At 40.7% G+C, this 15,696-nt stretch overlaps 1 protein-coding gene across 5 annotated transcripts in view; it reads right to left on the bottom strand.

The window, feature by feature from the left end:
* Nucleotides 1-15,696, bottom strand: part of LOC138746671 (anoctamin-5-like) — a 159,699-nt gene that overhangs the window by 63,504 nt on the left and 80,499 nt on the right. For 4 of the 5 annotated variants that reach the window (XM_069904970.1, XM_069904964.1, XM_069904987.1 and 1 more), the window contains 2 exons: nucleotides 3,046-3,114; nucleotides 349-633 (listed from right to left, as the gene is read on the bottom strand). In XM_069904970.1, coding sequence (XP_069761071.1) covers nucleotides 349-633; nucleotides 3,046-3,114 — 354 coding nt within the window. Of the gene's footprint in view, nucleotides 1-348; nucleotides 634-3,045; nucleotides 3,115-5,409; nucleotides 5,474-15,696 lie in introns of those variants that run through there. The other variant, XM_069904995.1, reaches the window with a different exon arrangement.

The following is a 15,696-nucleotide window of genomic DNA, read 5'->3' as shown; positions in this document are numbered from 1 at the left end:
AATGAGCCCAAAGACTTTCTTCTTTGCCATAATGAAATCTATTTTGTAAATATTACAATGATAATGCTCAATGTCCACAGACCATTTGATCTTGATCCATAGGGTGGCATGGTTAGCACAAAGCTGGAACAGTGCCAATGACCCAGGATTGAATCCGGTGCTGTCTCTAAGGAGTTTGTATGCGCTCTTCGTATTTGCGTGGGTTTCCTACGGATGGTCCTGTTTCCTCCCACCACTCAAAATGTACTGGGTTGTCAGTCAACTGGGTATAATTGGGCGGCATGGGCTAGTGGGCTGTTACCCTGCTGTATGTCTGCATTTAAGATAACATGGTATGGTCATACTTACAATTCTGTTGCGGGTAGAAGGAGAAAAGAAAGTCTCTGGATTATTGATCAGGTAGAGTTCCTGCCGCTGCTTGCTGAAAGGTGCTGTGAAATAATCTGGTTCTGGGTTGATTATTGCAGGATCCAGGCGGAATGGCTTCAGCATCCAGTCAAATGGGTTTTCCCTTGCTTGTGGGATATCATTTTCTTTAATAGGCACTTTAATATGCATAACCTCTGCATACATGGCCAAAACATCCCAAGGAGCATGGATTTTCACAAAGTAGGTTTTCCCATCATCCGAATCCTGAAAGTTAATGCGTCAGGCTTAATTAACAACGTCAAACAATTAAAACTGATATCCTGTATTTTTAAAAGGGGATTATCATGTCATCATCAAGGAAGATGAAAGAGTTTGGAATGGATGCAGTTTTGGTGATGCACAATGGAAAAGCCTATAGGACTGGATGGGGATTGAAACCAGAGGAAGACCAATGTCATGAGAGACACCATGTTTCTTGAAACCTTCATTGTGTTCCTCGCCTATGACAGACCAGGAAGCCCAGGGACTCATCACACAATGAATATGTATGCACTTCTGGTCATCTCATTACAGGAAAGATGTGGAAGCTATGGAGAGGGTGCAGAGGAGACTTAGCACGATGGAAAATAAGTTTTATGAGGCCAGGTTAGCAGAGCAGTGCTTTTCTCTTTGGAGTGAAAAGGGATGAGAGGTGACAAGATTATAGGAAGCATAGATAAGGAGGACAATTAGCACATTTTTCCCAGAGTAGCCAGCACCAGAACACATCTGTACAAAGATTATGGGAGACACCAGGGGTAAGGTTTTTACATAGGGAGTTTTGGGTCCCTGGAATGTATTGTCAGGGGTTGTGGTGTAAGCTGAAACATTAGGAGCATTGAAGAGACTCTTGGACAGGCACATGAGTGAAAGAAAAATAGAAGATTATGAGGTAAGGAGGGTTTAGTTTTTTTTTATTTGGTGGGTATATATGGGTCAGCACAACATCAAGGGCCAAAGGACCAGGACTGTGCTGTAATGTTCCATGTGTGATGGTATTGTGCTATTATTAATCTTTAGCTATAAAATATATATTTTTAGTAAAGTTATTTTATGGGTGGTTGTGGTCACACACAGACACACAATTACACTCAAAGAGAAACAATTTTGGAATTTGAAAAGTCTGCTTAGTCATTGTTCTGCTGGAAAAAAAGTCTTATGACTGTTCTCCATTGAAAACTCCAAACAATAGGTGTTTGCTCAGAAACATCTGTGTACATGCACAACCATTTTGCTGGCTGGACAGCAGACAATTCGGAGTCATATACACTCAAATTTTTGGAAGAGATGAAGTCATATGCTTTTAGCATATAGATGCGAAGTAATTTTGACTCAACTTCAAAAAGACAGCAATGATGTCATGTCACATGATTAAAGACATTTTGAGAGAACATATTACTGAAAGCAGAGACAGTTTGAGACCTTAAAAAGGTGCTTGACCATCCTGTAAGTAACACAGGATTGAAGGTACAATAATCAGAAATGTTACTACTGTTCGAAGGAAATCACAGAATAAATGGCTTTCAAAAGAGAATGACCACCCCTGACTGTCTCGTTAAGAGAGAAAGGGCAGTCATGCTGTGCCCATTTCTACATTAGTAACCCTTGCCTGGGTTTGTGAAATCATCGTGGAAGGAAAGCAAGTACTGAAACCTCCATGCATGAACGGGAAATAATTTGTATGAAGAAACAATTCTCTGAAAACTACAAGAAATTTGTGAAGTTTGATGTCTCACACCTAATTCATAATTGCTGTTGAGCAACAGTTTAAAGAATCTGAGTTTCAAAACAAAACTGACTGAACTTTAAAATCATCTCTTCAGAATTATGCCTTTGTTTTGTTTTGAAGATACTATTGTCTTGGTGAAATTCCATTGCTGCTAATTTAGTACATAATGCATGCTGGACACTATTTGCAGTCCAACTTTTCCGCCTGTCACTCTGCAGGTTCTCAAGTTTGTTAGAAACAAGCTCTAACAATATGAATCAGAGGGGCCTCCTGATCCTGTTATTGAGGAACACTCAATCAAATTCCTGCCTCCTGGTTGATTTTCAAACAGAACCGTTAATTTCATCTCTTTGATTTAATTCAACTTCAGTGAAAACCTACTTCAGACAATTTTGTCTGTGTGCCAACAAGAAATCATCGATTAGATCAAACTACATCAATCAGCATTCTGGGTGGACTGAAGATGAGTGTAATTTTATAAAACCAACTACCTAGAACTTTGGACACTCGAGTTTTTTAATCCATGGGCTTTACGGCGAAACTCGATCCAGATCGAAGATGGCATCAGTTACAGAGCCGGAGGTGCAAGGCTAACTCCTTCCACAAATCAGAAGTTGCCCCTATGCAGGTGTTTCAGCAGAAGCCATCCTGTTGAAGGCATTTCCAGTGCAATGGAGGTGAGCACAGGTGAATGGCCAAGATGACATTTGAAGAGTAACTTTAATATATATTTTTTGGGACTGGGAACCCAAGCCTAAATGGCCACACGAGTCTGTGCTTCGTGCAAGGGAAGTTGCAAGTGAGGAAAATGAGGAAAGATTCAAATGTTCAACGGAAGTAATATCAGATGGTTGAAGTGCAAGTCTGTCAATGGAGGAGTGATTAAATTCAAAGTGATTCTCACTTACATCTTTATTTTCAGTTTCTAGTTCAAGGCCAGTTTTTAGCAGGTTTTGTTCAAATTCTTTTCTTCTTTCCTGAAAAAAAAAAATCATTATTCTTGTAATATTTAAGAAACATTTGGATGGATACATGGATAGGATAGGCTTCATGGGATATGGGCCAAACACAGACAGGTGGGATTAGTGTGGGTGGGGCATTTTGGTCAGTGTGAGCAAGTTGGGCTAAAGAGCCTGTTTCCACGCAGCACAATTTTAAGACTAATCACAAATAAAATCAATTGCTAATATGCTCAAAGACCTGGAGTTTGCACATCTCATAAATCAATTGCTATACAAAATTACAACATGCATGGAGTATTGTTCATTTCTGCTCATCCTATTAGAGAAAGGCTGTAGAGATTTTGGAGAAGGTGCAGAAGGTATTTACCAGGAAGCTGCCTGGATCATCAGTTGCGTGGACAAACTTGGCTTATTTCACCAGTGGCTTAGGGGTGCCTTCAGTTTATAAGATTAGGAGAGGCATAGATGGGGCAGACAGTCAGAATAGTTTTCCCAGGGTGGTAATACCACCCAGTCGACGACATGTGTTCAAAGTGTGTGTGGGGGTGGGGGGTTTAAAGGTGATGTACAGGGCAAGTATTTTTTATTTACATAGTGATAGGTGCCTGGAACAGGCTGCTGGGGGGAGTGGTGGAGGCAGGGAATACAGATGGATACGCATGACGTGTAAGCATCAGAGGTTTGTTTGAACTTGGCATCACGAGCCAAAGGGACTATTCCTGGGTTGTACTGTTCTTTATTATGTGGCAAGTGATGCAGCAAAGACAACTGCCTCCAGACATGTAACTTTGTAGTCTCCACTAAAGTACATACTTGGCAGAATGATTTTGAGTACCAATGGCCTACCCACACAATAGCCTTGCTCCCATATCCTCTCCTCCCAATATTAAAGAACCATAATCTGAACACTGCAAACATGATGCTGTTACACTGCCATTCACACATACACAGTTGCTACAGTCTATTGACCAACTTCTCAAAAATGATAGGATAAGTCGAGCTGTAACATTGGATGTAGATCCAGCGTAAAAATGTCCGGCAACATCAAATATATGTCATATTTTAAATCTACTAGAATATTGCCCATAAAGCAAGCTGCTTTGGTCAATCCAAGCATGCCTGGGCATGAACTCAGTGCAGGTACTATGGAAATGCTGTCTTAGACTTGGGCATGCTTAGTCAGGATAGATGTAGACAGGCTATAAAAGCAGCTCACATATACAGATGTTGTGCATTACATTGATGTGGATTGAACCCATGTTGATGCTCATGTTCTTCAGGCAATAGCATAGTGAGTGTACTTAACAATAGCATTTACTGTCTTCAGGAAGATTCAAAACAGCAGAAATGTCTCATCAATGCCACCACAGTTGCGATACATTCTGTTAAACCAATGGCTTTTAAACTTTTCTTTCCACTCATATACCACTTTAAGTAATCCCTATGTACAGGGGCTCTGTGATTAGTAAGGGATTACTTAAGATGGTATGTGAGTGAAAAAAAAATGGTTGAGACCATTGCTTTAGACCCAATTGTTACTGAAGTATTTAACTTGAGAAAAAATTGTGATTGGCCCACTTCCTTTGGAGTTAGAAAACCATAAACATAACGAGACAATCAAGTACAATTAAAACAGTGATTTTCAAACTTTTTCTTTCCACTTATTATCACTTGCTAATCACAGAGCACCTACAGCATAGGGATTGATTAAGGTGATATGAGAATGGAAAGGAAAAAGTTTGAAAACCATTGTGTTAAACTTGTGGCAGTTATATGCTTAATGCTAAATTCAATAAAAGTTAATTTAATGTTTGTCCAACTTCCTTCGTGACAGAGCAGATCTGAAATTATCTTTGTGTTCAGCTTGAAGTTGTCTATCATAATCCCCAACGTTCTTTTGGGAAGCAAGCCTCTTGAAAAAAAAATTGTTGTCCAAAGAAACACTTGGGTCCAAAGAATCAACACAGTCAAGATGACTGAATGGCCTCTTGCTGGGCTGCAAGATGGCAGTTGTTCTGTTTATACATGTTGCAAACAGGAAATTTTCTTTAAAAATATCATTAATACAAACTTACTTTTGACTGGTTTACTCAACAAGGTCATTGAAAACACAGAAAATTGATTATAACAAGAACTAAGCTGAGATTTTACTTTAGTGGCAACCACAAACTAGAACTTTACATTACATGCCCACCAAACTCCTAGACTCCATGTATCTGGAAATTAAAAGCTTCCCCACCCCACCACTTTTTTTTCTTGAATATGGTATTAGGCCATTTAAAATCAAATGTGGATGAAAAAAATCTTGACCTTGCTGGGTGTATGTCAACTGCCAGTAGGTGGCACCATATTGCTGTTCAAAATCCAATATAGCTTTAAAAAAAAATTGCTTTAAATAACCTGGTGAAATGCCTCATTTGATGTGTTATTAACATTATTATGCAATAATGGTGCCAATAGTTCAGAAGCTGACACCTTTGCTAGCTTCAAGCAAGCTGAGGTCAGATCTTTCAAGGCAACTTGAAAACTTAAGAGAAACCTCTTAACCACTTGGATACACTTCCTCTTTCTCCGGGTCTGTTTAATCTAGTGCCAGCGCCCACCCACTCCTCCTCCCACTCACTAATGCAGAGTGGGTGAAGGTACAGATTCAATGAACACTCTTGTTAAACTTGGTAGGCAATTTGCAAGGATGCCACTGATTTATATTCCATAGGAGTGAGCCTTGTGCAAAAGAATTCCAAAATCTAATACCTAACCAGTGACAGTCTTGGCCTTGAACAAGAAATAAACATGGAGATACATCTCCAATGAACTTTCTCTACAAGTGACGGTGTGCATACCAGTTAACAGGCAAGGAAAAAATAGGTATAACCATCTTTGGGAGTAAGTAATCCTTCTTGCCAAGGGACAAAGAAAATATTTCATGACAACACAAGAGGCCATTCATCCCAATGAATTATACTAGTTCCAGCAATCCCATTTATCACAGTGCAATTTGTTCTTTCACACATGCTAATTAACATTCCGGCAGATTTTTTTTTCACTGCCATTTACACTGAGATAATTCATAGCAGCTCATTAAACTATCAAGGAGTGTTAGAATGTGGGATTAAACCAAAACACCCACGGTCACAGTGAAAACTCCTCATTGACAATATCGGAGATTGAAACTGAACTGGAATGATGGAGGTTTCTTTCACAACCTGCACTATCACAGCGCTGTCATGAGAAGATGATTCGTCATCAGCCATGGTGATCAAAGAGCCCCCCTCCAATTTGGGTGTGTGATAGTACAGATTCTATCACCAATGTGTATAAGTGTACATGTACAGAGGGTAGTGTAGGATGACTGTGATTGGCTGAGAGTGTCGCCGCACCTACTGGCAGGTCTTAAAGGATTGCTCCTCGCCAGACCAGGTCGACCTACTTGTGAGATGCTCCCGTCTTCTAGTTAATAAAAGCCTTGGTTTGGATCAACAAGTCTTTGGTTCTTTTGACCCAGGGTGAGAAAGAAAAAAAATGCTGGAAGTGCTCAACAAGCCAGGCAGCATTTGTGGAGAGTGGAGTGAACTTTCTGCGACACTTTTATTGGGCCAGAGGTTTGCCAGTCGGGACAGAAAGGGATTTGTGCCTACAAAAAAATAGAGGGAAGGTTTGGAAGCTGCTCCATTAAGGTCATAATTCACCATTATATAAACCCATTGTCAGAGGGGAGTCAACTATGGTTTCTAACAAGACAACTTGGTTCCATCTCTCCTGAATACTCCAAAAGAGGCATTGTACTGAGAGTAATATCATCCTGTACAATTTCCATAGCTGATGCACAAGCATCAATTATCAGGGAGAGACCAGTAACATTTCCAGAATGACATAAAATGATCTGGAAATGAGGACTATCTGTGGCAAATACATTACCATGCTCACTTCTAATCCAGTGCTTCTCAACCTTTTTCTTTCCACTCACGTACCACTTTAAGTACTCCCTATGCCATCGGTGCTCTGTGATTCGTAAGGGATTGCTTAAAGTGGGATGGGGGTAGAAAGAAAAAAGTTGAAAACCACTGTTTTAATCAAACCTAGCTGACTTGTTATGTGCACGGTTTCAGAACTCCAAAGGAAATGGGCCAATGACAATTTTTCTCAAGCAAAATATTTCAGTGACAATTGGGTCTGAAGCAGTGATTCTTAACCTTCCCTTCCCACTCACATACCACCTTAAGCAATCCCTTACTAATCACAGAGCACTGATGGCATAGGGATTACTTAAAGCGGTATGTGGGTGGGAAGAAAAAGGTTGAGAACCACTGTTCTAGTCCCCGTTACTGATTGTACAGAGAGTAGACGTACCATGGATTTCGATCACCAAGGAGAATGATCTTCAGAAAAAATGCCACAATCTTTAAATTTTCTTGGAACATATAGTGGGAAGAGGATATTATTTGTCTGGGTCAGGCAGGAGGTCATCAACTTTCAAGTCTACATCCAGAGTGGTAACCGTAGAGAAGGGCACAAAACCAGACTTTAAAAATAAATGCCGTATTAACTTGCTCTGCAAACCCAAAGGTTATTCATGGGACTATTAACAAACCGAAACAGAACATGGTGATTTTGAGGCAAATGACTTCTTTGTCAAAGAGGAAGCATTCAATTAACTTTTTTTTAAAAGAAATGAAGATGAGAGCTGGAATTCACACAGAACAGATTCACAGTAACCGGGACTTGTGGACTTGAGTTATAAGGGGAGGTTGGATAGACTGAGCTTTCTCTGGAGATTCATTAAATCATGAGGGGGATAGAGGAGGTAAATAGTTTCCCAGTATAGAGTAATAACTTTAAGGCAAAAGGAGAAATGTTTAAAAGGGACCAAGGAGCAACATCAATAGCTCAGTAGTGGAGAGAATCGAGAGCACCAAGTTCCTTTAAGTCCACTTAATAAATGACGCATCTTGGAATCACAACATCTTACTTCTCAGAAAGGAGCAACAGCAACTATACTTCCGGAAAAGACCAAGGCAGGCAAGGATACCAGCCACCATCCTTTCAACTTTCTACAGGAGCTCCATCAAGAATGTCTTGATCAGCTGCATCACAATGTAGTACAGTTTCTATGAAACATTGGATTGGAGGTCAATCTACAGAACCCTAAGAGGATCACTGGGGATCCCTCCACCCCCATCTACACGATCTGCCAGAATCGTGGTTTGAGGAGGGCTCGCAAAATAAGTGACGACCCCTACCATCTTTCAGCTGCTTCTATTGGGAAAGAGATGCAGGAGTATCAGAGCCAGAACCTCCAGGCGAAGGAACATTTTTCCACAAGCAGTGACAATGCTGAATGGCTGATCAACTGCTCATTCAAACCTCCAAAACTCTACTATTTATTTAACAATATTTATTTTTATCTATGTACTATATGAGTATCGTTTGCCCGTATGTGTGTTATGTCTGTATGTGTGTTTTTGCCCCGAGGATTGGAGAATGCTGTTTAATCGGATTGTGCTTGTACAACACAAAAACAAGCCCTTTCAGCATTCTAGTCTGTGCTGAACCATTTTTATTTGCCTAGTCCCATTGACCTACGCCCAGTCCATAGCCCTCCATACCTCTCTCATCCATGTACCTGTCCAAATTCCTCTTAAATGTTAAAATGGAGCCCACATTCACCATCTCAGCTGGCAGCTCGTTCTACACTCCCACCACTCTCTGGGTAAAGATGTTTCCCTTCAAGTTCCCCCTAAATATTTCCCCTTTCACCCTTAACCCATGCCCTCTGGTTTACATCTCACCTACCCTCAGTGGAAAAATGCTTATCTACATTTACTCTGCCTATCCCCCTAATAATTTGATCAAATCTCCTCTCATTCTTCCACACTCCAGGGAATAAAGTCATAACCTGTTTAACTTTTCCTTGTAACTCAGTTCCTGAACTCCAGGCAACATCCTAGTAAATCTTCTCTGCACTCTTTCTATCTTATTAATATCTTTTCTGTAGTTAGGTGACCAAAACTGCACACAATACTCCAAATCTGACCTCATCAATGTCTTATACAACTTTACCATAACATTCCAGCACCAAAATTCAGGACTTTGATTTATGAAGGCCAATATGCCAAAAGCTCTCTTTACAACCCTATCCACCTGTAATGCTACTTTCAGGGAATTATGTATCTGTATTCCCAAGTCCTTCTGTTCCACCGCACTAAGTGCCCTACCTTTCGCCATGTAGATCCTTTCTTGGTTTGTCCTTCCAAAATGCAACATCTCACATATGTCTGCATTAAATCACATCTGCTATTTTTCAATCTATTTTTCCAGCTGGTCCAGATACCTCTGCAAGCTTTGAAAACCTTCTTCGCTGTCCACAATCCCTCCAATGGGAGGATAATAAACAAACTTTTTCTAGACAGGAGAGTAATGAATATGTGGATCAAGGTGGCAGTGAAAGGGTAAAATTACAACATTTAAAAGATATTCAGAAAAGTCTGAAAGTTGTGAGGGATATTCAGGGGGCATCACAAGGCATCGCAAGGGTTGGTGTCATCCAGTGTGGTAACTCATGGTGACATTCACCACCCGCACCCCCCAACCACAGTGACTATAAAACTTATAGCAGTAACGAAAACAGCAGGACATGCTTGTAGTGCGTGCAGACGAAACCACGTGATCCGAAATACCATTGTAATTGGGGAATAACAACAGATCTGACCACAGCGTGCATTAGAAGGTGCAAAAAGTAAATAAGCATACTTTTAGCCTTCTAGGTATATTGATCCATGAAAGCTGGGCGTACAAAAAATGTTTTTCTTGTTTTAACTAACTACAGGGATATTTTTATTAAAAAATAAATTTCTGCTGAAACACTGCACAAAAATTTTATTTGGCAGTCATTTTGATGTCAGCCCCTCTGATGGTGTCATCTAATGCGGTCCACACCTCTTGCATCCCTCTAGTGATGCCAGCGGGGAGACAAGCCAAACACAGGCATATGTGACCAGTTTGGAGAAATATTGGGCTGAAGGACCTTCTTCCATTCTGAAAAGCTCTGTGACTCGATGAGGTGTTTTGGGAAGGGGATTTCAGAGCAGAACAGCTGAAGAATTGGCTGCCAATTATGCACGATTATATTTGGCAATGAGCAAAGCACCTAGAATTAGAGCAGCAGAGATATTTCCGAGTTCAGCCGAAGGATCTTTGACCCTTCTCTTTCTGTCAGATCTGCTGAGTTTTTCCAGCATTTTCTTGTTCTTATTTCCGATATATCTGGCTGTTATTGCACAGAGACTGCAAAGGTTGAGATGGAAGAACACAGAGGAATTTGACAACATGGACTAGAATACATTTTTTTCACAAAATTAATCAGAAAACTGTTGAACCAAAAGGTGTTCTGCATGCAAAGGGTTGAGGAGTGAATGGGGTTAGGCAAATCAGGCAAAGGAAGGACCATTCTGGATGTATTAGCAGATTTACAAAAGTGTGGTCAAATGGAAGGGGAAGTCAATAGAGCACTATTGATGGGACGGAAGTGGAAACGGTTAGTACCTTCAAGCTCTTGCGAGCCCACGTATCAGAGGACCACTTTTCAAGCCAGAGAAACCATGAAGAAGGTACACTAATGCCTCTACTTTCAAAGAAGTCTGAAGAGATTTAGTAGCTCTTCCAATACTCCATCAAACTTCTACAGGTGTACTGCAGAAAGTATACATCTGCTTGCACCAGAGCCTGGATTGTTAATCGAGTGCCCAGGAATGGAGCACATGAGAAATACAAGCAGAAGTGGTCCATTCGGCCTGTCAAACCTGCTCTGCCATTCAATGATATCACAGCTGGTCTGATGAAAGGATCATCTCCACCTGCCTGCTTTTTCCCCATATCCTTTAATTCCCTTACTGTGTAAAAATCTATCCAACCTTGTCTTATTACTGAAGTCACCTCCGTGGCTTCAATTCCACTCTCCTCATCTCTATCCTAAATCTACTACCCTGAATCCTGAGACTCTGTCCCCAAGTTCTGGTATCCCCCACCAGTGAAAACAACACCCATCTCTATCTTATCTATGCCTTTCATAATTTTATACATTTCGATAAGATCCCCTCTCATTTTTTCTAAATTCCAGGCTAACCCCGTCATCTCTGGAATCGACCTGGTGAACTTCTTCTGCAATGCCTCCAAAGCCAGTAAATCCTTCCTCAAGTAAAATATGAAGTCTGCAGACACCATGGTTGAAGAAAAAGACTGCAGAAGAGAGCAAAGATAGTTATCACAGGCTCTAGCTGCCCATCCCTCAAAGAGATCTCTGTATGAGGCAGTCCCTGAAGTAGCCAACATGACAAAGGATACCCATCACCCCGCTCTCTTCTTTCTTCTTCTCGCTATCACCTTCGGGAAGAAGGTAAAGGAGTCTGAAAGACCTGTACCTGTAGGTTCAAGAACAGTTTGGTTTCCAGTGGCTATCAGGCTCTTGAACGTCCAATGGTATTGGGGCCCAACTTGGGTCTGATGTGAATGTCTATACTCTTGTTTAGTCATAATCAAGTATCGTTTGACGGCTTCCCCAGTTTGTCTCCCACGTGTTCAATAAAGTTACCTTTGATTGCAACATTTGTGTCCAGACTCATCTCTCGGTGAAGCCAGAGCACGATACTTTCTCAAACACAACACCAGCGAAGTAGATTTGGGATGGAGATGAGGAGGAACTGCTTATCCCAGAGGCTGGTGAATCTGTGGAATTCACTGCCCATTGAAGGAGTGGAGGTGACCTCTGTGAATATATTTAAGTCAAGGTTGGATAGATTTTTACGTAGTAAGGGAATTAAGGGATATGGGGAAAAGGCAGGCAGGTGGAGATGAGCCTATAATCAGATCAGCCCTGATCTCACTGAATGACAGAGAAGGCTTGACGGGCCAGATGGCCGACTCCTGCTCCTATTTCTTATATTGATCACTGCATGAAATTTAACCCTGCCAACCTCCATTTTAAAGCTTCTGCAGCCATTTGCTGCTGTAACATTAAGCAGCTTTGGCAGAGCTAACCTTGAATAGAGTCTGAAGAAAATCTTTCCATATACCAGCGCTCCTCATTCAAAGATTTTCATTTTCTTCTCCACAAGATCACACCCATCTCAACAGCAAATAGGTCAGTGTAGACAGTATGACAATGCCACAAGGTGGCATACATCGCCGCAGCACTCAATAAAACCAGTCTCTGCCACTTCTTAGCGAACCACTGTAGTAATTACTGGTATTCCAGGCCCACAGACGTACACCTTTCTGCTATCCATTTCATCAATTTGAAACATCAGGCCAGTAACATCTCATTTTCATTTCACTAGGTGCTGTTTTTCTTTTGTGATACATGTGTAAATGTGCTGTATCTTATCAGAAATTTGCATTAAAATAAGGTGGCAAACAAGACTGGTGATGCAATTAAATAACCCTTTAACATGGTGATGGAGGTCAAGAGGAAAGATTGAGGGATGAACAAACAATGAGGAAAATTTCTTGGCATAGATGACCTCTTTACAGACAGGCGGTGCACCAGAAAAATATTCTGGCGAGCAAACTTTGGAAATCGAGAGGAGAAAGTTTAAAGCAATGTGAGTATTTTGTTACTGCTTTGGAGGCATTGCAGAAGAAGTTCACCAGGTCGATTCCAGAGATGACGGGGTTATTTCTTACAAGAAATGCTGACTGTCACAAATCCCAAAGGGTTATGTGAAACACAAAAGTCTGAAGATGCTGTAATTGTAGTTAAAAAAACCCCCACACACACAAAAATGCTGGAGAAACATAGCAGACCACACAGCGTCTGAGGAGGGCCAAGTGGGGTTCAGGCTCAAAATGCTGGTTACATATCTTTACCTTCTATGGATGCTGTGTGACCTGCTGAGTTCCTCCAGCATTTTCCCCAAAGGGTTATGTCAAAAAAATGTATAAATCTGGGATTACTATGTCAATAAATGCTTGTTAAAATAATCCTGTACTGTGGATTAACTCCCAGCAGCAAAATTCTATCATTTGAGGCTCAAGGCATCATCTGCATTAGAAAGGCACTTGTGTGTGTATAGATGAGCAAAATAATCCTTGAGGAAAATATACAAATCAAGGCTCATGGTGAGGCAAAAAGGGAGAAGGTTGGAAAAGGGACAAGGGGATAAGAAAGTGAATAAAAGCATCACAGGGTGCAATTTTAAAGGGGTTTGGAGAAGACCACCAAGAGACTCAGACCAAAGTCCTTGAAGGTGGTAGGGTGTACTGAAACAAGTTTACGGAAACAATAGTTTCAGAAACAGAATACCAAAGTGGAGAGTACAAATCTCTGGTTAGGCTTCTGTGGCAGAATTACATCCCAAACTCTGCACAACAGCTTAAGAATGATGTCAGGCTGTGACTTAGCAGGTTCACACCTCAATGAGGTGAAGAGACTTGGGGAAGCTGGTTAGAGAAAAGTGAATCCAGGAGAGAACACGTGTTCAGAATAAGAAGCTTTATCATAGTTTAAAAGGGAGACTAAGTGACATAATTCTAAAGGCTATGCAGGAACTCAGGGGCATAATCCTTTGGAACAGGGAGAGGGCAATAAGCATTGGGCTTCATTATTAGTCCCAGAGACAGAAGGGGAAGGTTACGTTGAACCTGCATAAAACAGTGGTTAGACCACAAATGGAGAACTTCTCTACTTCTTGTCACATTTTAGAGAATATATGAAAGTCCTCAAGACCACAAAAACATTTCACTGAAAGGTTCCACGGATGAAGGGTTTTGCTCCAAGATGTTCTCCAGGGTTGACCTTGGAGCAAAGAAAGTTGAAGGTAGGAAAGCCAAATAATGCTCCAATGTGACAACGTCAGTTTTACAAGTCCTGAGTTGAGATTAACCAACTCACCAAAGCTCTGGAGATAGGTCAAATCCAGGATTAATATAAATCACAGTTCATTGAGCCTAACAGGCAAATGTTGAATTAATTGAAAATCAAGAAAACTGCAAATGCTCGAAGGCTGAAATGAAAGGTCTCGGTAGATCAGGCAATAGCAGTGGAAAGAGACAAGGAGTTAACATTTCAAGTCAAAGAACTTTTATTCATAACATTCATATCAAGGGTCTGAAACAATGTTTTTCTTCCCACACTGACTGACCGATCCACAGTATTTCCAAAGTTAAGAAGAGGTTTGATACAAATGTACAGGATCAAGACTGATTTAGACATTTATAAATAGAGGAGCTACATCAGGGAATGGTTTAAGGATCAAAGGACATGTGTTCAGAATTGGTAAGGGCAAAGGGTGTTAAAAAAACACGCTTTGGCGTTTAAATTTCATTTTTACGATTCAATACAATATAAGCCAATTCCAGCCGTTGAAACCCAAACTGCCCAATTACACACAATGAACCTAACAATCCAGTACATTTTAGAGAGTGGGAGGAAACCAGGGCACTCTGAGAAAATCCCCGCAGGTCACGGGGAGAAGGTACAAACTCCTCATAGACAACATCGGATTGCAACCTGCTCTAATAGCACTGCCCTAACCGAGGTGAAAAGGAGTGAGAGGGAAAAAAAGATTGTATCAAAAGGGGAGTGGTACAATTTCATGCCACAAGATATCTAATAATTTGCAATTTTTAAAAAGTAGATGCATGATTATGAAACAGAATTTACAGCCTTCAAAAGGAATGGGATTAGATATATACTTGAAAAGAAAAAAAAGCTCCAAATCTTTGGGAAGACAGTGGGAGAGTTAAACTAATTAAATAGCTTTATATACAAAAAAAAAACAGAACTGAGGCATAATGCATTGCTTGGCTTCCTTCCAGTGCTGCAAGAAAAAGTCTTCCCAAGCACACTGACGCAGGGCAGTTGACCGTCTGTAACATTCCTGACGCAACAGTACCATTCCCCAAGTCAACAATGGTCAAGCCTTGTTTGTATTCAGAATTAAATAACCATTAAAACTCAAGGAGCAGAATTTTAGTTTATAAATAAAAAGTTCAAGCCTGCATCTGATAACAAATCATATTTTTTTTAAGCCATTCATGATCTCCATGTTACCTTTGACCAGGCATTCTCAACCTTTGTTTTTGTGGCTTGGCCTCCGCTCAAAGTTTACGGGCCTCCTTCTCTGTGAAGCTTAGTCGGTTTCTTCCGTACTTCTACCTACTACGTAAATTTTTTTAAATGATTTCAGTACATGCTACTGCCTCCCCCCCACCCCCCACCACTTAAATGTGCTGTGGCCCCCAGGGGGCCTGTACAGCCTCCACTGAGAATAGCTGCCTTCAACTGAGTTTACTGTTAAAATAGAACAACAATCTCAATTTGTTGGTCTTTTGTATCCTGTTATAATGAGATATTGTCAGTAGATGATGGCTGCCATGCAATTCTACCTGGGTTTCATGTTGTATCCATTTGCATTTTAATTTTATGCAAGTAGGACAGTGTATTGTTTGCTTTATTGTTTGTGGCATGTGATAACTTTCCTTTTTTGCATCTCATCATGAGATTTAACACACATTTAACTGAGGAGAAGGACAATGCAAAATTAGGCCTTGCATGTAACTGGTGCCTGAGGTGCAAGAACTTGAAATCAATTTCGAAGCAAG

This window comes from Narcine bancroftii, chromosome 1 (genome assembly GCF_036971445.1).
Source record: "Narcine bancroftii isolate sNarBan1 chromosome 1, sNarBan1.hap1, whole genome shotgun sequence".
NCBI lineage: Eukaryota > Metazoa > Chordata > Chondrichthyes > Torpediniformes > Narcinidae > Narcine > Narcine bancroftii.
This window is presented reverse-complemented; position numbering and strand designations above follow the sequence as displayed.